Source organism: Pteronotus mesoamericanus, unplaced genomic scaffold, assembly GCF_021234165.1.
Source record: "Pteronotus mesoamericanus isolate MK-2021 breed Mesoamerican mustached bat unplaced genomic scaffold, CSHL_Meso_final scaffold_31, whole genome shotgun sequence".
Taxonomy (NCBI): domain Eukaryota; kingdom Metazoa; phylum Chordata; class Mammalia; order Chiroptera; family Mormoopidae; genus Pteronotus; species Pteronotus mesoamericanus.
Genome location: NW_026555312.1, coordinates 97,749 through 124,307, shown reverse-complemented (window position 1 = coordinate 124,307; position 26,559 = coordinate 97,749). Strand labels below are relative to the sequence as shown.

Genomic DNA, 26,559 nt, shown 5'->3' with positions numbered 1-26,559 from the left:
ATTCATTTGCATAAACACCTTACAACTATATATTTTTTTAAAAATCAACACTTAAATTTTACATATGTTCAAGTACTAATTAGTATTCAGAATAAAAGACGATGCAGAAACTCAAACCTAATCTTTTCTTTAAAGAAAGTTTCTCCTACCAGTTGAATTTCTCTTTTTTTCCCAAAGCAACTTTTACTATATCATAATAATAGCTTGCAGGTACACTGTTTTGACATTTCCTGGGCTCTCTAAGTCAATTAATCCACCCAATACCTATATGAGGTAGATACTAATCAGTTACACATTTTTCTCAACTTTTTTCTTTAACTTTTTTTAAGTTGATTTGAGAGTGAGAGAGAAACATCAGTTTATTGTTGTACTTATTTATGCATTCATTGGTTGCTTCTTGTATGTACCCTGACCAGAGATCAACCCAAAAGCTTGGCGTATAGGGACAATGCTCTAACCAACTGAGCTACCCGGCCAGGGTAACTCCGTATTTTTCAGACTGTGAAAAACTTGCTCATAAGCAGTTACTGAACTGAGCAAATGAATGAGAGAAAAGAAGTAAGTGAACACTTATCAACATGTTTTTTTTGGGGGGAGATGTTTTTTCAAACTAATACACCCCACCCCAGTCAAGAGAAGAAAATTATATCATGTTAACATTTATCCTATTGTTTTTCATAACTGGGCTATCACAAAAGCTATGTAAGAAGTCCTCATCTTCACCCTCCCCAAAAAAAGACAAAAAACAAAACACTGTCAAAGAGAGCAGGTATAAAAACATTAATTGGGAGGAGAATAAAAAAGCTGAAGAGATATGGGCAGGAGGAATTATTCACAGCAATTTAAAGTGATTGATATTTTAAGTATTGGGAAAGAAGGGCCTAATTAAAATATTAAGTAACAGTATTTTGAGTCTAGAAAATATCCCATTCCCAGACAGAAGTCTATGTACACTTTAATTTTAAATTTTCAAGCTGTTTACCTCTGTAAGAAAATAAGCCCATCCAACTTTTTAACTTAGCACAGAACTCCTGAAAAAAGATGTGTAGATACAATCCATCTTCAAACATAAAACAATATACTTTATACACCATTCTACCAATGCATCTTTCCTTCAACCAGAAGAAATCAAGCTTACCTTTCTACAGGATTTCAGAGTATTAATGTTATAGTAACAGCACAGTGGAAGGCATACAAGCTAAAAACACTTACCAAGTGATGTAGTTAGATAGGAAAGAATGATTGGTGTTTGAGTACACATGTAACAAAGGACAATGACAAAAATAAAATGCATTTTAAAGGAATTATTACATACTTAGGATCTATAAACATAAGCGTGGTTTTACAGCAGTTACCTAAGTAACTTACCAAAATAAGTGTAAGAGAGGAGGAAGAAAAGGTACCAATGCATTCCAATGCAGAAGATAAAAGTACCTAAAGGGAACAATATAATAGCTATGCTAAAACTGATTGGGTCAGACTTGAAAGACTATATATATATTATATATATATTTAAATATATATATATTTGAATAACTATATGACATACATCTATAAGACTACATATATGTTAAGATATACATGACAGAGGGAAAGGTAATCTGACAAGAACTATGTAAGAGTGATTATTATTTAAGAAAACTATTAAGGACTGCAAGGAGGAATAAAAAATGCTTTCTCTATAAATAACATGCTAAAAATTGTCAGAGAGGGTTCTACATTGGGAAGTAACCTAAGTAAATAAAGTAAATACCCTTCAAGATTCCTTTCAAGTAACAGATTCTATTAATTTATGATTCATTCAATCTAAGTCACAGGAAAACTGACATCTTAAAGTCATCAGTCATCAGAAGTTAAGAAAGAATGCATACTAACTTAAACTGCAAAGGAGTTAACATTTGATGTTCTTCAAAAACCTAAGTATACATTGTTTTTCATAATTAAATATTAACTTCTTTGTAATCTCACAATTCCATATACATCTAACTAAAAAATTTTTGACACATTTAGATACTCAGTAGTGACTACACCTCCCAAAAAAATACCTGTGGAAAGAAGAGACGAAGGGACGGAGGGGGCAGGCTTAATGTTGCCATTTTTTAAAAATAAGCATACTGTTTTGATAATTCTACTTAAACACTAAAATATCAGTTTGTAAAAAGCATTCAATCTGAATTTTATGAAGTTAATTTCATCAATTCTAGAATGAAACTTCCATGGTATAAATGCATGCCCTAGATCAAATTCATCTGAGCAGCTTAAAATTCACCTTTTCTATTGCTATAGGAATATTTTTTAAAAAGGTTAAAAGCAAACTGAATTTTTAAAAAAACTTAGGTTTCAGCTACTTCCGAAGTATGTGACCTTAGGCAAGCAAATTATTTAACCTAAGCCAATTTACTGCTCATCTATAAAAAGGGTAATCCTTGACAACTGTCTTAGGAGGTTGTGAGGATTAAATGAAATGGTTCATTTAAAGTGATTAGAATTCCCAAAACATGGTAAAAACACTCATTACACATCAATATTTTAATACCAGATATTACAGAAATCAACTTATAACACATATCTATAGCTAATTTCCCGCAACAGTGAAACCAAAAGACAGTTATGTAAAAATTAAGCACAAAGTATAATTTTGAAATCTAGCTAATGCAATACGACATAGTACAGAAAGAAATAAAAATAACATTAGCAAATGAGATTACCGTCCTAAAAATTTCAACAAAAGCACTTGAAAATCTTTTAGAATTTAAAATCTATTCGCAAAGCAGCTTCCTGAAAATTAACAGCATTCTCACTCTAACAGCAGAAAGAGGGAGGGGGTATCGGTAAGTTGGTGGGAAGAGAAAGGGGTGTAATGGAAGCCTATTTCAACAATAATCATATCAGATATATATGTATATATTTAAAGAGATTTAAAGAGTGCATGCTAAAGCTGGTGAAATCTGAGTAAAGCCTACAGTTTACTTAATAGTATTATACCTGTATCAATTTCCTGGCTTTGATAATTGTACTACAGTTTCATAAAATGTTATCACTGGGGGAACCTGTGTTAACTGGTACACAGGAACTCTCTGTACTATACTTGTGCAACTTCCATTTGAGTCTAAAATTAGTTCAAAATAAAAAGATTTTTAAAATACAGAAAATACATATCACAAGAACTTTGTGTAATTGGCACAAAGTAAATTATACATTTTCAAAATGTAAAAGAAGACCCAAATAAAGAGAAATGTTTCCAGATGGGGAAGTCCAAACACAACACTATAGTTCTAATCATATTACTGAGCAGTTCAATTTATAATCCTAATGCCTTTTTTAATTTAACAAAATCGTTCTTAAGTTCAACTGAAATAATAAATAGAAAAATAAAGCAAAGTATAATGCAGGAAGGATTATCCCTACCAAGTACAATAGATATATAATGCTATATGAATTTAAAGTCAAATAATCCTAACATAAGAATTGTTAGATAAAGCAGTGCAATTGGATGGCCCAGAAATCTCCCATTGCCTACGTATACCCCTACAAATCTAAATTACAAATGGACTGAAAAAATAAAAGTCAGAAAATAAAATTATGTGGCAACTTATAAAATATCATTAAGGGTTTCTGGTCTTACATGTAAAAAGTACAGAAGTCATTGTTACTATCCTCACAAGAAGGAAGCTGAACTGGGAATCAACAGCTGTTCTGAAGTCCATCAGAGAATTGAGGTCCAAGGCAACCTGCTGCCCTGAAAACTGGAGAGATGGGTGAATACAGAGAATCACAGCTTATAGGAAGCAGAAGTCCACTGTTGGGTCCAGCACCCCTTAGAGCACTTAACACTATCATCGATCAATTGCTAAAAGCGAAGTGTGGACTAGCTTGACAGCTACCAATGCAGGAAAATGTCTGGGGGAGGAGGACTTTCCTGGGTTTCATATCCAGGTGCACCAACAGGTTCACACTAGGAAGACCAAAAAAGCCCTCATATTTTCAGTAAAGTGGTGCGGGAGTGGGAGAAAGTAATCATTTTGAAATAGCCCAGACCTCTTTGTTCTCCAGAGCAAAGTCCTGCCCCCAAAAGGATACTCTTTTACCAAAGTTTAACCAAGCTGCAGTTAAGGAAATACCTAAATTTGACCTTCTTCTAGCCTTCCTGTCTCACCTAAGTGTTTGGGAAGCAGGAGAGCAGGGGAGCTCTGAAGCACTGAGGAAAGTCACAGCCATGAGACACAGACTCACTAAAGGACAGAGACCTAATCGTAGGATTACAGAGCCCTTCTCCCCTGACACTTTACCTACCATCAATAAGTCTCCTATATAACAACAGGTACAGCTGAAAAAAACTACAGGGCTCAGGAAATAGCTAGGGAAATTCAAAGACTAAAAGGACACTGTAGGAAATTTTAGTCTCTAACACCACAGTTACAACGGTCGGTAAGCACAGCCTAACTCCTAGCCAGATAACAGAAAACCTCACGCTAAATGTCTATTTGTCTGAATTCCATTTACTCAATACATCATCTCCAACCTTCAACAAAATAATTACAAGGTATGCAAAAAGGCAAAAACCAGTCTGAAGAGACACAGCAAGCATCAGAACCAGACTCACATATGAAAGAGATTTTTAGAATTACCACACTAAGAATTTAATAACGAAGATTGATATGCTAAGGGCTTTAATAGGAAAAAAGGTGAACACCATGGAAGAACAGGTGGATAATATAAACAATATAAGCAGAGACATGGAAACCCTAAGAAAGAATCAGAATTACAACAATCAGTTATACTAAAACAGAAATGAAGAATGCCTTTGACGGGTTCATCAGAAAATGGGACACTAAGGAGAAAAAAATTAAGAGAGCCTGAAGATAGGTCAATAGAAACTTACCAAACTGAAAAGCAAAGAGGCAAAAATAATTTAAAAAAACAAACAAAAAAACAAAACAGAATAACCAAGACCTGTGGGACAATTGCAAAAGGTGTAGCATGTAAAAATAAGTAGAATGGGACTATCAGAAAGAAACAGAAGAAATATCTAAAGTATTAATAGCTGAGAATTTCCCAAAATAAATGAGACACAAAACCACAGATCCATGAAATTTGGAGACCATCAAGCAGGGTTATCTACTGAAAAAAATCTACACTTAGGCATATCATAATAAAGCTGCAAAAATCAATGAAAGAAAAGGCTTAAAATAAGCCAGAGAAACACCTTCTGTAAGAGGAACAACATCAAGAATTACATAAAACTTTACTTCAGCAACTGTGCAAATAAGAAGACACTGAAGGGAAACAATACTTTAAGTGTTGAAAAAAACCCCAACAACCTAGAATTCTGCATCCAGCAAAATGATCCATCAAAGGTGAAGGACAAATCAAGATTTTCTCAGAAAAACAAAAATTGAGGGAATGTGTCACCAGTAGACCTGCCGTACAAGAAATATTAAAACAAATTCTTCAGGGAGGTGGAAATGATATACAAGGGGGACCCCCCCCCCCCCCCCAAAAAAAACCCGGAATTATCTTCTAGAGGGCAGGCCCCTTGCAGTATAGGCTTCCCCTACTGGGTGAGTGTTCTAGAAACCCATCTGTATCAGCATGCCCACTGGTGGTGTTGTGAGAGGCTGCATTCAGCTTCAATGAGTTTTTTTTTTAAGACTCTTTCAACACATTTGCCCATTTCATGATGGGTGATTTATGCATGCACTTGGCCACACCGCACTAAGTGTTCAGCAGTTTTGGACCAAAAACGTAATGACACCCATCACCCACCCTCCTTTTTCACCCGATCTCGCAACGAGTGACTGTTTTTTTGTTTGTTTCCGCAGGTGAAAAAAGCCCTCAAAGAGAAACATTTCACCAATGAGGAAGATATAAAACAAAAAACGGCAAAAGCATTTTTAAAAGGCATCAAAATGAACAAGGTCAAAACCGTTTTAAGCAGTGACATCTCAATGGGTGAACTGCATCAAATGGAGAGTGCCTTGGAGGTGACTGAAATTTAAACATATAAGAATAAATACACAATTTTTTATAAATAAATTCCAGTTTTGGGGGTCCCCCTTGTATGTCAAAAACCAGATTTACATAAAGAAAGGAACACCCTTTCAACACACTACAAGTTTTTCTTTTACCATTTCTTTTACTGTTTAAAAAAATTCTCTTCCTTACCTCTTTGCCTCATCTCTGTTAAGAGCCCTCCTATAAGAGCCGGTATTACTATAAGCACCTAAGCAGATAGAACAAATATATACTCAACTTTTGGTGTTTAGGAGATTAATAATTCATGAAGAACACCCAAAACCTTACATACTTGGTTAGACAGGCAGGCAAAAGCTCTCAAATTAAACTGGTAATCCAAGGTGGAGGAGGGTAGGAGGGAATGGTGTCCTAAGACACTGCTTAAATAGAAAAACAAAAAAGTGCACTCTCCCAATCTTGTTATAAATTAGAAAATTATAGGGTCCCTTGATAATTTTCTTCTAGATGGTAATTCCCAAAGGGCCAGACTAACATATGCTTACATTTTTGGAACCCAAATGAAAATTAAGACATAGTCTCCAGTTATGGGATACTGTATTTCATAAGAGGAAAGAAGAAGGTAAGGTGAAATGTAAAAGATTCATACAGTTATTTCATTCTGTCATCAATTATGGACTGGTAAACTCACTAAGAAACGAATTAAGAAAATAGAACTCCCAAGTAAACAGAACCCCCAATTAATGCAGCATCACATTCCAAAATGTTCTCACTGCTAATTAAGGAAACCAAGAGTTATCCACAAACATAAAAAGTTAGAATATGCAAGTCAAATTACTGCTCTGTTCATGAAACTGTGTATAGCAAAAGAAGTAACAAAAATATATGATGAAAGAGGTGATCACAACACAATTTCTCTCACAGTCTCTATCATTCTGGCCTACCAAACTTTCTGATTGCGTAACAGCAAATAACTGTTGACCTTATTTTAAAAGCCTTTAAAAAAATGTGTAAGAGTCAAGAATTCTGTTATTTGAGATTCTTATAATCCCAGGAATAATTCTAAACATACAATCTATCCTATTCTATATCTGAGTGAGAAAAATTTTTTAATGTTGAAATTCCTAAATTACAGGATAAGACCACATTTTCCCCCTCTGTTTGAGAATATGACAATGAATCACTGTGGGAAAACTTGACAGTAAAGGAACTATCACATAAACTTTTTCCATAGTGAAGAAATAGGCAGGGGTTTCTTTTCCTTCACTAATATGACTATCGTTAGTGCTTTAAGAAACACATTTAGGAGCTATGTAGTTATTTTATATGTGTATGCACATGCATGGAAACTCCCCATCACAATTCAAATTTAATTTGCATTTCATAAAAATCAATCCTTAAAATGCCAAGTTGGCAAGGATTAGTGGGAAAGAGTGAAGAAAGTTCAGGCATTTTAAAAAGCCAGGGCTTTTTGATAATTTACATAAAAATAAATACATCTCTGTCTTTAGTGGCAAATAACAGTATTCATTGCCAGTGATTTTTACTCTTTCCTAAGAGAGGAATAAACAGATAATCATAATGTCAAATTTGTAACTCACGTAACATCATCATTTGATTTACCTGAACACTAATCAAACAAGTAATCCTATAAGGTCAGACACCGGGGAGAGTAGCAAGAAATGTAAACTAGACTACATTATACCAAAAAAGGCAACAACAGAAAAGAGAAAGTAGATATGCCATTATCACTATTAACAACTTATAAGTGTAGTTTTTTTGGTTTACAGTTTCACATTCCCTATATATTTTGAAGGTCATCTAACTTTCCCAATAACTCTCTGAGGACGGAAAAATAAGCATCATTTATATTAAATAGAGTTATACATGTAAGACATCTAAAATATGCTCACTACACAGTATGGATTCAACAACGGTAGGTTATTAAGGTCTGTTGCAGATGAAGGTTCAGAGGTGATGATGGATTGCCATTGGTGGGAAAAACAAAATCCCATTTAAGAAACATGGGTAAAGGAGGAAAATACTCAAAACAAGTAAAAAAAGACCAAAGGGAAGTCAGAACGGTCATGAGGAAGATCTAGTCTGTAACTAGTCACAGGCTTAATTAGTCAAGCGTTCCAACCTACAGCAAAAGAAAAAGGGCCCACATGGCATCCCACCAACAGACATTCCGGGAGAGGCTCACCCCCCGTCAGGGACTATCACTAACACGTCCCAGGTTCAGGAGCAAGTCACACACACACAGCCCTCATTCTCCTCACCGAGAAACCTGGTTTGAGAAACTAAAATATCATCAGAAGTTTGTTTGCTTGTTTTGTTTTTTTACCTTCAATGAAAGGAAGATAACAAATTTATTCTAGAGAACAAGAGTGAATGGTTTTTATTCTATCCTATTTGAAAAAACAAAGAAGCTGTCTTATCAAAATATAAGATCATGTCAAGCCAGTCTTTCTAATCAGCTCTTCTATAGAGGAAACAATGAGCGAAGTTGTTTTCTGCAAATGGTATATAACACACCAGAAACATGCAGCACTTTAATGATTTGTTAAAAAGCAATAAAATTATGGTGAAAATTTTTTAAAATTCTGGCAATTGGAGGCAGCTTCCTAAATCCAAATACGAAATAATCACAAATTTCTCATTCATATTAGTTAAGGAATCTTAGTGTCAAAACTTATAGCTGAACTGGTTTCAGTTTGACATAGACTTAACGTAATCAGCTAAGTCAATTACAAGGGTGAAGGAGAATTTTATTGATTTTATTTTAATCCAACAACTCAATTTACTCAAAGCTCCAACATTCCTCCCTGTATTCAAAATATTACATTTCTTATCATGGAATATTTAAGATGTTTTCATTTTTTTTCCCAATTTTTATTTATTGATTTGAGAGGGGGAAGGGGGGAGAGTGAGGGGCGGGGGAGAGAAACATTGATTTTGTTGCTTTCCTTATTTATGCATTCATTAGTTGTTTCTTGTATATGCCCTGACTAGGGATCATACCTGCAGCCTGGGTGTATTGGGACAATGTTCTAACCAACTGAGCTAGCCTGCCACGGCACTATGTAAGATATTGTCACATTACATCACACCTTAAAAATTAAAAGAACCATAGATAGCCCTAATTAATCACAAAGCTCTTCGAAGGACTGAAAATAGGGTGAGATTTACAACTCTGTTTATTAAAGACCAAATATAAATTCATTTTTGCAGTAAGGCTTTATTTATTATGTTTATTCTGTGCAACTAGATTTTTTTAACTTCATATGTTTAAAGTTAATATTAACTAAAATAACAGGTATACTGTAATAAGGCATTATTTGGAAAGCACAACACTAATAAAAAAATTAATACCAAATTCACTGTCTAAAGACAAGTATGAAACTCAGATATCAACACCTTAGACTTATTTACCAGAAAAAAAAATAAACAAGATTGATCAGCCTGCTTCCTATACTCATTTCAAAGCATTAAGGTAATACGTACCAGGAGTGTGTTATCAATGAACCAAAAACATTTCTGAATAAATGTTTTCCCAGCCCAGACAACATCTGATGATTTCCTAAATTTATTTCTATGTGCTTAACTGCATAAATCATTTATTTCTAGTTATGTCACGAAGTTATAAATAAAAAATGAAAAAATATAAGGTAATACTAATGGATAATACCTAAATTCCAAATAGGCATCCCTTTCCCTCTAAATTCAGTTTTAAATTGCTACACAAGTACCGAATCAATTTGCAATCTTTCAAATCACCATTTTCCAGAAAGAGAATCCAACAATTCAAATTAAAAAGGGTTGTCCCTGAAACTCTATAATACCGAAGGTTCAGTACAACCTAACTACCTTTAGCAAGAATTGTATCATGCAAAGTTGAAGATCTAGTAACTATAATAAAATCATGCACCGCTTAACGAGGATACATTCTAGAAAATCCATTGTTAGGCAATTCTGCCACAGTGCAAGTATCCTAGAGAGCACTTGCACAAACCTAGATGGTATGTTGGCTATATAGTACAGCATACTCCCCTAGCCTACAAACCTGTGCAACCTGTACTGAATTACTGCAGGCAACTGTAACACAATGGTAAGTATTCATGTGAATAAACATATCTAAAGATAGAAAAGGTACAGTCAAAATAGAACATAAAAGTTTTTAAATGATACACCTGTATAGGGGACTTACCATGAATGATGCTTGCAGGGCTGGAAGTTGCTCTGGGTGAGAGAGAGGTCAGTGAATGTAAAGGCCTATGACATTACTGTATACCATTGTGGACTATACAAACACTGTGCACTTAGGCTACATTAATTTGTGGGGAAAAAAACATTTTTCTTCTTTCAATAATAAATTAACCTTAAGTTACTGTAACTTTTTTACTTTATAAATTTTCAAATTTTTTTAACTTTTGAACCCTTTTGAAGTAACAGCTTAAAACACATTGTACAGCTCTACAAAAATATTTCTTTATTTCCTTAAAAGTTTTGAATTTTTTTATTTTTTACTTTTTAAACTTTATTCACAACTGCATGGATGAACTGGAGAGTGTTAATGCTAAGTGAAATAAGTCAGGCAGTGAAAGATAAATACCATATGACCTCACCTATAAGTGGAACCTAATCAGCAAAACAAACAAATGAGAAAAACAGAACCAGAAACAAGGAAATAAGAAACAAACTGACAGTGATCAGAGGGGAGGGGGGAAGAGAGTAACAGGGAAAGAAGAGGAAGGAGCAAGTCAAAGAACATGAATAGAGGACTCATGGGCACAGACAATGAGGTGGGGAGTGACTGGGGGGGGCAGGGCAGGGAAGAGCAACGGGGAAAAAGATGGGGCAACTGTAACTGGACAACAATAATTTTTAAAAAAGAAAAAAAACTACTGTTTTGCTATTAGACTTCAAAAATTTGGCATTCTAACTACAGACTAGCAAAAACAAAGGCTGCCTCTTAAGTTGTTAATGCTGAAAGCTTTGTTTACTTCTTACCAAGTAATCGTGAAGTACAATTCCAACCTTCAACTCTTTCTTTTTACTTACCTGTCATTACTGACTTTCATATAATGTGCATCGTGTTTTTTTAAATGGAAAGTACCACAGGTTGAATGTTCTCCTTTTCATGGAACATATAGGATATAAAAATAAATAAATAAGACACAGCCCTAATCAGTGTGGCCCAACTGGTCGGGCATCATCCCACAAAGTGAAAGGTTGATGGTTTGATTCCTGGTCACGGTACATGCCTAGATTGTTGGTTCAGTCCCTGGTTGGGGCACTTACTAGAGTCAACTGATCAATGTTTCTCTCTCACATTGATGTTTTTCTCCCTCTTTCTCCCTCCCTTTCCCTCTCTCTAAAAATAAATAAATAAAATTAAAAAAAAATAAGACACGAACATACACATTAGCCTAGGCATACACAGAGTCAGGATCATCAATATTTCTGTCTTTAACCTCCATATCGTCTCCCACTGCCTTCAGGGGCAACAACATGTGTATCTCCTACGATAACACCTTCTTCTGATAACATATTCCTAGAGGACCTGTCTGAGGCTTTTTGTGAGGATGTGTCACTCTTTTCAGAAGTATGGGTGGTGGTTTGCTTGGTTTGTTTGTTTCTCATCATAAATTTGCTTTTAGGCAAATACAGAATGAACACCAGAAACAACAAAAAACAAAAAACAAAAAACAATAGAGCAGTATTTTTAAAGTACAAAAAGAAAGATGTCAGCTCAAATTCTATACCTAGCAAAAGCATCTTTCAAACACTAAGGCAAATAAAGATTTTTTCTGATATTCAAAAGTGAAAACAATTCATCAACAGCAGACTTTACAGATAAATAACTTTAAAAGTAATCCTTCGTGTTGAAAGAAAATGGTACTAAATGGAAATCTATGTTTATGCAAAAAAAATGAAGAGCATTAGGAATGGAATATGTATAAGTAAATACAAAATACTTTAAAATTTTTTTAATCTCTTTGAAAGATAACTGATTACATAAAACAAAAACAACAATGTATGCAAGACTTTTATGTAGAAATAAAATGTATAATAATAACAAAAAGCCAGGAGAGAGTAAATGGAAGCACAATGATTAAGGTTCCTACACTATACATTAAGAACTATAATGTATGCCATAAACTCTAAAGCAACCATGAAAAAAATGCAAGGAGGAGCACTGCTAATAAGTCATCAAATGAGATAAAAAGGAATGAAAAAAATACTCAGCTAATCCTTAAGAAGGCAGAAAAAGAGAAAAAGGGAATAGGCAACAGATGGAACAAACAGAAAGTTAATAAAAACTCAAGAGATATAAAGCTAACTATAAGAGGTCCAAGACGGCAGAGAAGTAAGTGGATGCTACGGTAACCACATCCCACAACCAAGCTGGAATTAAAACCTGAATAATCACCTGAACACTAGCTGGAGAGAAGCCTTATAACCATGGAGAGATAGAAGAAATCACTTCACCACAATGTGACTGGCAGGGAGTGTGGAATAGAAGTGAGAGGGCTGGCTGGGCTCCCACAGGCAGCAGCAGAAGCACCAGAGGGATATTTCAGTGGCCTGGAGGTTCCCCCTGAAAATTCTGGGGTCTAAACTCCAAGCTGAGCTCCCCAGCCTACAGCACCAGAGCTGGAAAGGAACCCAGATAACATCCAGCTGTGAGAGCAGCAGGTGTTCCCTCAGCCAGGGAGAGACAGCAGGCGACACAAAGAGTCTCTTAAAGGCCAAAGCACAAAATTTCTTTTGCAGCCCCTTACCATGGGTGCCGGCAAAGGGAGGGACACTGGACTAGAGACGCTTAAGGAGAGTCTTGGGTTGGTGGCTCTGGGAAGAGAAGTATGAGAACAGTTGCCAGGATCCATGTGCTGAATCATTCCCCATACTGTAGGAGCCATGTGTCCCAGGCAGAGCACTCCCCAGCAAGTGACTTCAGCCTGAAGGGAAGCAATGGCCGTGCCCCCAGGAATTAGTCTGCCCCATTCTCTGCTGCTTAAGCTTGACTGCTGATCACAGACTGATTATATTAAAAACCAATCGGTTTAATGGCTGATTAGTTTAACATCTAAGGCAAAAACAACGCAGCCAAAATGGTAAGACAAAGAAACAGACCCAAAATAAAAGAACGAGAGAATTTTTGAGAAGAACTAAATGAAAGAGAGGTAAGCAATTTACCAGATAGAGTTTTGAGTTATGATTATAAGGATACTCAACAGCAAGAAAAAAGGCATAGAAACCATAAAAAAGGACCAGTCAGAAATAAAGAACACAATATCTGAATAATACACTGGAAGGAATAAGCAGTAGGCTACATGAAACAGAGGATCAAATCAGTGTTTTCTAAGACAAGGCAGAAAAGAACAATCAGGGAGAGCAGCAAAAACAAAGAAGAACTTAAATAAAAGAGGAGAGCATAAGAAACATCTAGGAGAACATTAAGTGTAACAACATCTGCATCATGGGAACACCAGAAGGAGAAGAGGGCGAGCAAAGGATTGAGAACCTATTTGAAGAAATAATGACTTAAAATTTAACTAATCTGGTGAAGGAAAAAGTAGTCCAAATCCAGGAAGCTCTGAGAGTCCCAAGCAAGTTGGACCCAAAGAGGCCTACGCTAAAACACATCATAATTACAATGACAAGGCTTAAAGACAAAGAAAGAATCCTAAGAGCTGCAAGAGAAAAAGCACATAGTTACCGACAAGGGAGCAACAATGAGACTGTCATCTGATTTCTCAACCGGAACATTTCAGGCCAGAAGGGAGGGGTGTGAAATATTCAAGGTGATGAAAAGCAAGGACCTACAACCAAGGCTACTTTACCCAGCAAGGCTATCATTTAAAATCACAGGAGAAATAAGGAGCTGCCCAGATAAGAAAAAGCTTAAGGAGCTTAAATGCTCCTTAACCAGTACTGCAACACCAAACCAGTACTGCAACAAATGTTAAAGGGCTTGCTTTAAGAAGAGGAAGAAGAAAAAGACAAAAAAAATAAAATAAAGAAGAAAATAATCTAACAATAAAATGACACTGCATATGTATTAATAATCTAATAATAATAATCTATTAATAATGCCATTAAATGTAAAGGGCTTAAATGCTCCAACCAAAAGACACAGGGTAGCTGAGTGGATAAGAAAACAACACCCATATACATACAGCCTCCAAGAGACAAAACTCAGACTGAAAGATACACACAGGCAAAAAGTAAAGGGATGGAGAAAGATATTTCATGTAAATGGAAAGGAAAAAAAGCTGGGGTAGCAGTACTTATATCTGACAAAGTAGACTTCAAAACCACAGCTAGAGTAAGAGACAAAGAAGGACAGTACATAATGATAAAAGGAACAAATCAACAAGAGGATATAACACTAGTAAGCATTTATGCACTAAACATAGGAGCACCTAAATATGTAGAAAAAATCATAATGGACATAAAGGGAGAGAATGACAGAAATATAGTCATAGCAGGAAATTTTAACAACCCATTGACTTCAATGGCTAGAACTTCCAGGCAGAAAATCAACAAGGAGACAGCAGCCTTAAATGATACACCAGATCAAACAGACTTAGTTGATATCTCCAGAGCATTTCCCCTCAAAGCAGCAGAATATACATACTTTCCAAGTGCACATGAAACATTTTCTAGAATAGACCACATGTTAGGACACAAAACAAGTCTCAATATATTTAGAAAGACTGAAATCATATTAAGCATCTTCTCTGACCACACGGCCATGAAACTTGCAATCGAATACAAGAACACTGGAAAACACACAAAGAAAAGGAAGCTAAATAACATGTTATTAAACAATAAATGGGTCAACAACGAGATCAAGGAAGAAATCAAAAGATACCTTGAAACAAATGAAAATGAGAAGACAACAATCCAAAATCTGTGGGACACTTGGAAAGCAATCCTAAGAGGGATATTCATAGCATTATGGGCCTATCTCAAAAATCAAGAAAAAGTTCAAAGAAACAATCTAACTTTACACTTAAAGAAACTTTAAAAAGAACAACAAATAAAGCCCAAAGTGAGTAGAAGGAAGGAAACAATCATTATCAGAGCAGAAATAAATGAAATAAGAGTCTAAAAGAATTGATATAAAAGATCAATGAATCCAACAGCTGGTTCTTTGAAAAGATAAACAAGATTGATGAACCTTTAACTAGACTCATCAAATTAAAAAAAAAGAGAGAGAGAGAGAGACCTTCCAATACATGAAATCAGAAATTAAGAAGGAGAAATAACAACTAACACCAAAGAAATACAAAGGATTACAGAAAATATTATGAACAACTATATGCCAAAATTTGAGACAACCTGGACAATATGGATAAATTCCTAGAAACATACAGTTTTCAAAAACTAAATCAGGAAGAATCAGAGAATTGAAATGGATAGCTTAAACCTAGTGAAAATGAAGTAGTAATCAAAAACACTCCCAAGAAACAAAAGCTCTGAACCAGATGGCTTCACAGGTGAATTTTACTAAACATTCAAGAACTAACACCTCTCCTTCTCAAACTATTCCATAAAATTCAAGAGGAAGGAAGGCTACCAAGCTCATTTTAAGAGACCAGCATTATCCACAACCAGATAGAGACACTACAAAGAAATAAAATTACAAGCCAATAACCCTGAAGAATATATAACCCTGAAAAATATAACAAAATATTAGGAAACCCAATACAGCAATGCATCAAAAAGATCATACACCATGATCAAATGGGATTTATCCAGAATGCAAGGTCAGTACAATATTTGCAAATCAATAAATGTGATTCACCACATAAACAAAATGAAGGATTATAACCACATGATCATATGAATAGATGTAGAAAAAAGCATTTAATAAAATTTAGCACCCATTAATGATTAAAAAAACTCTCAGCAAAGTGGGAATAGAAGGAGCATACCTAAGGCGATATATGACAAACCCACTGCCAGCATGATACTCAACAGGCAAAAACTACAAGCATTCCTCTTAAGGTCAGGAACAAGACAGGGATGTTTGTTTTCACCTCTCCGGTTCAACATAGTACTGGAAGTCCCAGCCACAGTAGTCAGAAAAGGAAAAGAAATAAAAGGCATCCAAATCAGGTAGGAAGAAGTAAAACTGTCTTTATATACAGATGACATACTACACATAGAGATCCCCAAAAGTTCCAGGAAGAAACTACTAGAACTGATAAATTGAGCATAGTAGCAGGGTACAAAATTAATATCTAGAAATCAGTTCCATTTTTATATGCCAATAATGAACTAACAGAAAGGAAAATTAAGAAAACAATCCCATTCATAACTGCTACAAAAAGAATAAAATACCCAGGAATAAACCTAATCAAGGATGTAAAAGACCAAATTAACATCAATAAAATGTCGATACTGCCCAAAGTAATCTATAGATTCAACACAATTTCTACCAAGATTCCAATGACATATTTCACAGAACTAGGAGAAATATTTCAAATATTTATATGGAACCACAAAAGGCCCCACATAGTTAACAGCAATCCTGAGAAATAGGAACAAAGTTGGAGGAATCACTCTACCTAGTATCAAACTATACTACAAGGCCATAGTAATTAAACAACCTGGTAGTGGCATAAATACAGACACATACATCAATGGAACAGAATAAAGTGCCCAGAAATGATCCCACAGCTTTATAATCAATTAATATTCAATAGAGGAAGAAAGTACATACAATGAGCTAAAGATAGTTTATTCAATAAATAGTGTTGGGAAAACTGGACAGAGACGTGCAGAAAAATTAAACTAGATCACCTTCTTACACCACACACAAGAATAAATTCAAAAAGGGTCAGACTTAAATGTTAGACCTGAAACCATAAAAAATGCTAGAAGAAAACACAGGCAGCAAAATCTCAGACATCACTGGTAGAGATATTTTATTGGAAATGTCTCCCCAGGCAAGGGAAACAAAGAAAAAAATAAACAAATGAGACTTCATCAAACTAAAAAGTTTTTGCACAGCAAAGGAAATGGTCAACAAAATAAAAAGACAACCCATGGAATGGGGGAACATATTCATCGATACACCTGATAAGGGGTTAAAATCCAAAATTCATAAACTCAACACCAAGAGAAGAAACAACCCAAATGAAAAATGGGCAAAGGACCTGAACAGACACTTCTCCAAAGAGGACATACATATAGCCAACATATGTATAAAAAGAGGCTCAACTAATCATCAGAGAAATGCAAATTAAAACAAGAGTAAGATAACATCTCACACCGATCAGAATGGCTATCATTAGTAAGTCAACAAACAAGTGCTTGTGAGGATGCAGAGAAAGGGGAACTCTTTTGCACTGTTGGTAGGAATGCAGACTGGTGCAGCCATTGTGGAGAGCAACATGGAGATACCTCAAAACATTAAAAATGAATGTCTTTTGACCCAGCAATCGCACTTCTGGGAATTTATCCAAAGGAACCCAAAACACTAATTTGAAAGAACATAAGCACCCCTATGTTCATTGCCGCATTATTTACAATCATCAAGATATGGTAGCAGCCCAAATGTCCATCAATAGATGAGTAGATAAAACAACTATGGCACATTTACACAATGAAATACTACTCAGCTGTACAAAAGAAGAAAATTTTATCCTTCGCAACAGTATGGATGGACCTAGAGGACATTATGCTAAGTGTAATAAGCCAGTCAGAGAAAGACAAATACCATATGATTTCACTCATATGTGGAATCTAATGAACAAACTGAACTAACATGCAATATAGAGACAGACTCATAGATGGAGAACAGATGACAGCTGGTGGAGCAGAGGACAAGTAAGGGGGTGGAGGGATTGAGCAGAAAGGAAAAAGGACTCATGGACATGGACAACAGTGTGGTGATTGCTGGGGGGAGTATAAGGAGACTAAATAGTAATGGAAAAATATATAATAAAGATTTTAAAATTTCAGAAAAAAATAAACCTAATCACAAAAGTAAATGTAAGAGATTTTGAAGGATGAACTGTAACTTTGCTTCATTTTGTTCTTGTAAATTATATACAGTAAGTAGAATTTTGTACAACCATCAGTGAAATTGTCACAAATTATTTTTTCATTCTTCAGTGATTTGAACATGAAAACGTTTTTCATTTTTTGTTTTCTCATATTTTTTTCCATTTTGAACTGTTGTGGGAACAAATGAAGATGTGGAGAGTAATTCTGAAGTGTTTGTGAAACTCTAGTTTTTTGTATACATTATAATTTCACACAGTGCCAGTATACTTTGTTTATATATTTTTTAAAAAAGTAAATGCTCTAAATACCCCCATTTACAAGGGTGACTGTGAAATTAAATGGAAGCACCAAATATATGTTGTCTACAAGAAATCTACTTTAAATTAAAAAATATAAACAGGTTAATGTTTTAAAAATGAGAAAAGAGACCCATGTTGATGCTATTCAACCCTGGCTGTATTAGACCAAACAGGTTTCAGAGCAATGAATATTACCAAGGATACAGGGGGTCATTTCATAGTGAAAAAGGATGAATTAATCAAGAAGTCATGACATTCCTAAGCATTCATGCACTTAATCATACTTCTTCAAAATACATGAAGCAAAAAGCAACGAAACTTCAAGGAGAAATAGATAAATCCACAATTATCACCAGAGACTTTAAAGCTGCTTTCTCTATAATTGAAGGGACAAGTAGGCAGAAAACACATCAAAGATTTAGAACACTGCAACAGCTTCAACCAACAGGACCTGGCTGGCATTTCCAGCATACTGCACCCAATAACAAGAGAATATACATTTTCATATTCACAAAGAAAATTTACTAAAAGAGTTTATATTCTGAATCATAACATAAGCCTAAATATATTTTACAATTTATTCAAAAGAATTCAAAAAATTCAAATATATGCTCACCCCTTCCATAGTATCTCCAGTTTTACTTGTGATACCACCTAAAAACCTCCTTTCTCAGCCTCCCGCCTCTGCATGTAGATGACGACTAGCGGTAGTCATTAAACTGAGGGTAAAAAGAGGCCAAAGCGCTTAGGAGGGACTAACCTCCTCACCCTTGTCTTGCTTCTTCCCCAGGCTGACAACGGAGAACTCTGAAGTCTGAGGGGATGGCAGGACTACATATCAAAAGGTACCCAAGACCCTCAGTCACCCATGTAGAGGAAAATCATCCCAAAATGATCACCTAATACATGAATGCAAATTTAAAAGTTATTTATTGTGTTTAGCCAATAAAATTGTGGACTTTGTTTTTAAAAAGCAGCTTGCATTACGGTAATTTAGGAAGTTTCTATCTAAAGAGTTTCATCCAGAAGGGTGACATGATTTGATTTACATTCTAAGAGGATTACTGTAGCGGTTATATTAAGAATAGTTTACAAGGAGGCAAATGTGGGAGGAGGAGAACTAGTTAAAATATGGCAGTAATCCAGGGGAGAGATGACGGTGTCTTGAATTAGGGTGATAAAAGAGAAAGTGCTGAGCAGTGACTACGAAAATATTTCGTAGTCTAGAAACATTTTGAAGGTAAAGCTAAGATTTTTCTGACATTAGATGCAGAGTGTGAGAAAAAGAGAAGTCAAGTAAAACTCTAGCAATTAGATGGATGGAGCTGCCATCAACTGAGAGAGGGAAAGTCAGAAATAAAATGGTTAAGGGTTAGATGGTATGAGGCAGTGGACAGGAATATCAGAAGACCCATTTTGGACACTGAGTTTGAGAAGTTTACCAATTACTGAAAGAAAATTTCAAGTGGGCAGCCAGATTACATCGGTTCAATGATTAGGAAATAGAACTGAATTAGAAATGTATATTTGGAAGGTGTCAGCATATAAACCACCAACTAAGGGAGAGTAAACAGAGAAAAGTTCTAAGAACTGAGCCCTGGGATACTCTCACATTAAGAGGTTGAGGAGAAAAGAAGAACCTAACACAGGAGACAGAAGTGACTGGTCATGCGGGAAGAAAACCAAGAGTATAGATCTTGGAAGCCAAGTACAGAAAAATCTATCAAAACAGAGGAAGTGATTAATTGTGTCAAATTCTGATGACAGGTCAAGTACAATAAAGATGGAAAATTGCTCATGGGTCAAGACAAACTGTGTTTTGTTTTCTGTTGGGAGAAATAATAGCATATTCATATGTTAATGAGAATAACCCAGCAGAAAGAGAGGAAATGACTATAGGAAAAATGAGGGAAAACTTCTGGAAGCATGTCTTTAAGCGGGTGAGGGAACAGGATCAGGTATACCAGTGGCCCAACAAGCATTTACTGGTCATTTATAGCTAACAGGCCGAAAGGCAGAGTACATAAATGATGTTACAAGTAGGTGGATAGATAATTGTAAATAAGGATATAGTGAACTATCATTATAAAGTCCATTTATAAGGATATCTCTCAAAGTGGTCCTTCTGGAGAGCAGTGTTTGAATATTCATTATTATTTCGATTTCACTAAGTGCCACAAAGCTATTGGAAGGCTCAACAAAGTGATAGGAAGACATACCTTAACTGAGATAACTGTTGCAGGCAACTCTATGGCACTAGATATTCCATCCAGGACTTGTGAGGCACCAAGGAGCAATTTTAGAATAACTGCATTCCAACTATCCAAAGTCCTCTACTTAACAGTCACTACTGTGAGGTTTTCAAACAATTTCAGAAGTAGAGAAATCGAACATTCTCAGGAATATCTTAGAGGTATTGTATGGTTTCATGCACTTGTAAAAACTACCAAATTCCAAAGCGCAGTCTCAACCTTGGCCCTGAACTGTTAGTTTATTAGTTTAGCAGGGTTTTAAGAACAGTAACATAATTTTCACCAATGAAAATGGCTACATAATCCATTCTGAATTACTATCCTCCTTGAAAAGATTATGTTCTACCGCATTTATAAACTTAAGTAGGGGTATTTTAAGCATATGAACAAATATTAGTTTAAATTCTTAGACCTTATAAAAGTAAATTATCAAACACGTAATTCTAACATTTATGTTAACAAAAGTTTTATTGCACTGTTCCAACAGTCAACATTAGCAACAGCTATGCACTTGAGATTCAGAAACAACTCCTTTGCAAAAACAAACAAAAAAAGGCAAAAAATTTTGACACACACCGTTCTAAATAAACAACTAAGTAACTAGTAAACTAAATAACTTTTTATTTTGATTCCATGTAATCTTCCATAGCTCATTAGGAGAATTAAGCATGTATTTTAATAAAATGAAATTTTTTTAATGTTAACACCCAAAGAAAATTTTTCATGTTTGTATACAAAATGAATTTCACAAACTGCATATTGTAATATGGTAACACTAAAACAAACAAAAATAACACACTCACTCCATTAAATATGAACCATCTACTACAAATAGGTGATTTTTACCATTAATGGGATCTCATACTCCTTTGCAAATCTGATGAAAACTATGCATGTAATTTCAGGGAATTTATGGCTGCCTTTTAGCCTACCTATGGGTTCCTGACATTTAGAGTCTCCAATTATGGAAAAGAATAGCGTCCAAAACTGATTCAAGTATAAAACCTTAATATATAAATAAAAGAACTGTAACATACGGTGAGAATGGATTATTTATTAACATAATATTTGCCACAAGTGGCTATTCACTGAGAGAAATTACAATAAATCTCTATAAACCTATGAACACTTTAATGAGCTAAATATAAAAATTACAATTATAAAATACTATAACAAAATGTAGAGGATGTACATAATCTCAACTGGGAGAAGTCTTCTTAAACAACGTAAGAAACCTATTTGCCTAAATTGATACATCTGACTGTGTAAATATTATAACTTCTGTATAAGCAAAATGCACCATTAGGTCGAAAGGTCAATGACAGATCTGAAAAGCAAGATGTAAAACACAGGGTAGATAAAGGATTACTAATTCTAATATTTTAAAACAAAAACCTAAAAGTTGGTAAGATAAACTACCCAACAGACAAATGAAAAAACTAACAAATAACCCTGGCTGGTGTGGGTCAGTGGATTGAGCCCCGGCCTGCAAACCAAAGGGTGGCTGGTTCGGTTCCCAGTCAGGTCACATGCCTGGGTTATGTGCCAGGTCCCCAGTAGGGGGCACACGAGAGACAACCACACACTGATGTTTCCCTCTCTTTCTCCCTCCCTTCCCCTCTGTCTAAAAATAAATAAATAAAATCTTTAAAAGAAAAAGAAAATGAACTACCAAGTAAACAGTGTTCAACCTAATTAGAAGTTGAGGAAATGTCAATGCAACAACTTCAGACTGGTAAAAATTAAAGGCTTGTAGCATTCGGTGTTTGTGAGTGTCTTTTGGCAATGTAGATTACCGTAACTTTTTGGAAAGTAACAGATTTTTTAAATCTCTTCATTATAAAACACATATATCCTTTGTCCCAGCAATCCCATAGATAGGAGAATTTATCCTAGTGAAAATGATACCAACATACAAAGAGTTAAATCGGCATCTAAGGGTGTTTCTTTTAACATTGTTTGTAATACCAAGAAAAGAAATGATAAAAAGGCAAAAAATGGTGGGGGTAGGGGAGAGACTAAATGTTCATAATTGGGATAATGGCTTAATAATTTATGATTCATGCAAACTATGCAATATTACACAGCTATCAGAATAAGTCAAATTTGTAAGTATGGACCTGGAAAGATGTCTATGGTATTAAATGGCCGGGGTGCGGGGTGAACAAAATACAGAGTATCATGTATAGCATAAGCCCATATTCATTTTTTTTTAAATTGTATTATGTGATATACGTTTTTGTTTTTTTTTAGGAATTCCTGTCTATATTCTTAATTTACCAAGTAGTCAATGAATGCATCTAAGTTTTGAACATATCTATTGCTCTATTAGGGATTTCACCATCAAAATACTCTTAAATCAAGGTATATAAGACATTATCAGACAATACAATCCTTTGGAATCTTCTACAATAGAAAAGATAAACAATAAAAACTATTCTTAAGAGTAACAATGTATAATAGTTTTTCTAATGCCAAAATAAAAAAGCCTAATACTGTGATTTTTACACTCACAGAAAACAACCAGATTTTTTTTTCCCCTGTAGCAGAAATAAGCTATTTCAGTTGCTTCATTGGGTAATATAATTATGTTCATTATACAGATATAAACAAGGGCCAGCCATTACACTAAACCAATTCCTTTGTGTCAGAAATTGGATTTTCTCAGAATGATATTCATTCTTTGCTATAAATGCACTTAGCATGGCATTACAATTTAAAAACTCTATTCAAACTGCTAAATCTTAGTGTAATGTTAATATAAAGTCCCAAGCTGCCTGGTATAAATAAAAGAACACTTGATTTGAAATCAGACATACCTGGGTTCCAACACTAGTCCTGACATTTATCAGCCATGTGGTCAGATTATATAATCTTTGAACTCACTGGTGTAACTGTAAAAATGGCTTTCTATAGTGTTCTTGGAAGATTAAATAAGAATATCCATATGAAAGTGCCTAGTACAGAGTCTGGTTGTCAAACTGTGCCTTCTTCTGTCTTCCTTTCCTAAAAAAGATTACTAACTGGCAACATATGTTTTATTACTGCCTTTTATAAGATTTTTTTAAATCAAAAGATTGCTTATATAAAGTAATATATTGTATTTGCCATATTTTTGCATCTCCAAGAGTATTTTGTATTTGAGACTCCTTCTCTGGGCTCATTTTTGAGATTTAGTTCGACCTATACTTATTATTTCTGATGGAATTTAAAGTTTTCTTTCTCGTAAAAAAAAAAAAAAAAAAAACCATGCGCGCACGCACACACACATTATTTTCTAGTGGCTTTCTACATCTGTTGGGTTGTGCCTATGAAAACCACATTCAGGTATTACAAAGCCCCATGAAACCCGCTGCCAGGGATCAACAAAAGAAAGTCAAAAATTGAAGTTATACTACCCCACTGTAGTATGTCTAAGAAGTCCATATAACAATACAACAAAGTATAAATTTTAATTTTAACATAACTCAAATTTCTCAAAGTGTCTTTGTCTTCTGCAAAGTTGAATTATTAATAAGTCCAGAACATGACCCTGGATGCTGCAAAATGGATCCAAAGAGCTGGCCAGGTAGCTCAGCTGGTTAGCACATTGTCCCAACACGCTAACGTTGCGGGTTCCATCCCAGACAGGGCACATACAATAATCAACCGATGAATGCATAAATACATGTTACAGCAAATTGATATTCTCCCTCTTCCTTCCTTTCTGTCTCTAAAATCAGTAATTTTTTTTGAAAAGTGTATTAACCAGCTTTCAATATTTAAAGTATTTTTTCATCATACAAGATTCAATTAATAAATTCATAGTAAATAAATTTGTTATCTCTTCAAAACTGTACAAGGTAAGTTTTACCCTGGAGTTGAGAACTGGAATTATCCTTAGCTCATTACAACTTTAGTTGCACTTCAGTTACATTTGATGCTTTTTGATAGACTGTTCTTTAAAATAGAGCCTCTCTAAGGCTTTCCTGCAAAGTCTACCAAAACAAGTAGTCATCTACTATTGGTAATATTACAATTATTTTCTGATAATATTTGTATTAAATACTAATGATCACCCACATCATCTAGCTGTTACTGCTTAGTCTAAATTATACTGCTGCTGGTATTTTGTTGCTTGCTTCTCATAAAGTACTTAAAACGATGCTGAGGTGAAAATATATGCATAAAAACACTTCACATTACTTTTTCATATTCAGAGTATGGCCTGTTGAGCTGATTTTTAAGTGCCCAGTACATTTTTAAATCAAAATATATCACTGACCTTCTTGTAACACCCCCTTCCCATCTGAGCTCCTCCCAAATGCCAAAGTTCTACTCTTCTGAAAGTATAAATCTGTACATTTTTCTGGTGTTTCACAACTTCATTATCCAACTTTTTGTACTTCGGACCTCTTCGTCCATTAAAGTAAGCACTTACTGTTAACATCCTACTTAAGCATATGATTAACTTTTTGCATAATCTTACTTTTCCCTTCGTAAAGTTAAATCTCAGTCATTCCCCTTCAGCGTTCCTTCCTCTTCTAAATTCACATCAACATTGCCGCGAGACAATGTGCATATACATATGTACCTATCTTAAGCCCAAAATATTAATCAGTTTAGCGCCACTGAAAATCGATTTAAAAGCCTGGATGCCTCATTACAGTACCTGGTTGAAGCGTTTCATTTGCTTCCCTGCCCTAACCGGAGAGCCTATTTCTATTTCTCCCGTCAGTTGTTCCGTTCCCTTGCTGAACCCAGCACAAGAGTGCGACTCAGTACAGTGTATTTCTTTTACTAACCATCATTCCTAGGATCTCCCTCTATTTCTGGGCGTCTATCCCTTGGTGAACCTCCCGATCCCCAAAAGATTCCGTAGCCAGGTGTGCACATTTCAAATCAGAATACCCCTCCCCTGACATTGCCGGGGTTTTCTGGACTACTTCTGAAAGAATCCAGAGGCTGAGCGTTTCTGTTCCCTCCAGCAATACCCGCTCCCCTCCGAGTTCGGTATTCCCTTGCTCTCTCCCCGTAGAATGGCTACTTAGGGGTAACCTTTTGGCTCCGGAAAGCCCAACCTTGCAAGCTCTGTCCCGTGACCTCGCGGGCCCAGCACACCATTCAAGTTTTAATTCACACCATTCTTGGAGCTTGTGCTCTCGATATCCCCAGTCCCAGCTCTCCCTACAATCTCTTTCAAGCCAGACCCCAGGTCAGACGAACGCCCACTTGCTCGGGTTGCAACGCCTCCCCTGGCCCGGCCCCTTCCACACCACTCTCGCAGCCCGGAGTGGCTCTGCTCCTCACCTAGCTTCGATCGGGACTCCTCCAGTTTCTGGATTTGGTTCTCCAAGAAGAGCATCGCCACCGCGAAGGCCACCACCGCCAGCAGCTGCAACTTGGGCGGCATCATAATCCTGAGGAGCCCCATGAAACCCGCTGCTCCAGATCAAGACATACCGCGGGGGGCGGGGAGCGGGGCCCCGGGGGCGAGGGAGACGCCGGGAGGAGCCCACCGAGAAGGCAAAAAGGCAAGGAGAGCGAGACAGCCAGAAAACCACCGCAGCGACCCCCCTTCCTACCTCCCCAGTCCCCCGCCCCCAGGCGCCAGCACAAACAGCGCCGGTGCCCGCTTCTTCTCGGACGACTCAATGGCTGATCCCTCCAAAAGCCCGAGCTGCAACACGGTGCGATCGGCTGCCAGGCTCTCGCTTCCCTCTAGTGCCTCAGTCACCGACCCCCGCGCTCGCCAGCCTGCCTGCCTGCCTTGCTCTCTTCCTTCCTTCCCTCCCTCCCTTGCTCTCGGCCGCGCGCTCCTCCGCCAGGGCTGCGGCTGCGGCTGCGCCGCCCCCAGCCCCGCCCCCACCCATCCCCCACCGCCACCACGCGCACGCATCCACGTAGGCGGGGAGGAAGGAGAAGGCGACAGGCAACGGCGACGAAGGCCCTGCGCCGATCACGCCGTGTTACGCTCAGGCTGGATCAGCTGAAATCGTCCGAAAACGGGCACCGCATGTTTATCT

At 36.2% G+C, this 26,559-nt stretch overlaps 1 protein-coding gene across 2 annotated transcripts in view; it reads right to left on the bottom strand.

The window, feature by feature from the left end:
- HS2ST1 (heparan sulfate 2-O-sulfotransferase 1) overlaps positions 1 to 26,287 on the bottom strand; it is a 163,048-nt gene extending 136,761 nt beyond the window's left edge. For both annotated transcript variants that reach the window (XM_054592077.1, XM_054592078.1), the window contains exon 1: positions 25,844 to 26,287. In XM_054592077.1, coding sequence (XP_054448052.1) covers positions 25,844 to 25,967 — 124 coding nt within the window. In that variant the 5' untranslated portion in view covers positions 25,968 to 26,287. The remainder of the gene's footprint in view (positions 1 to 25,843) is intronic.
- Between the last annotated feature and the right edge of the window lie 272 nt (positions 26,288 to 26,559).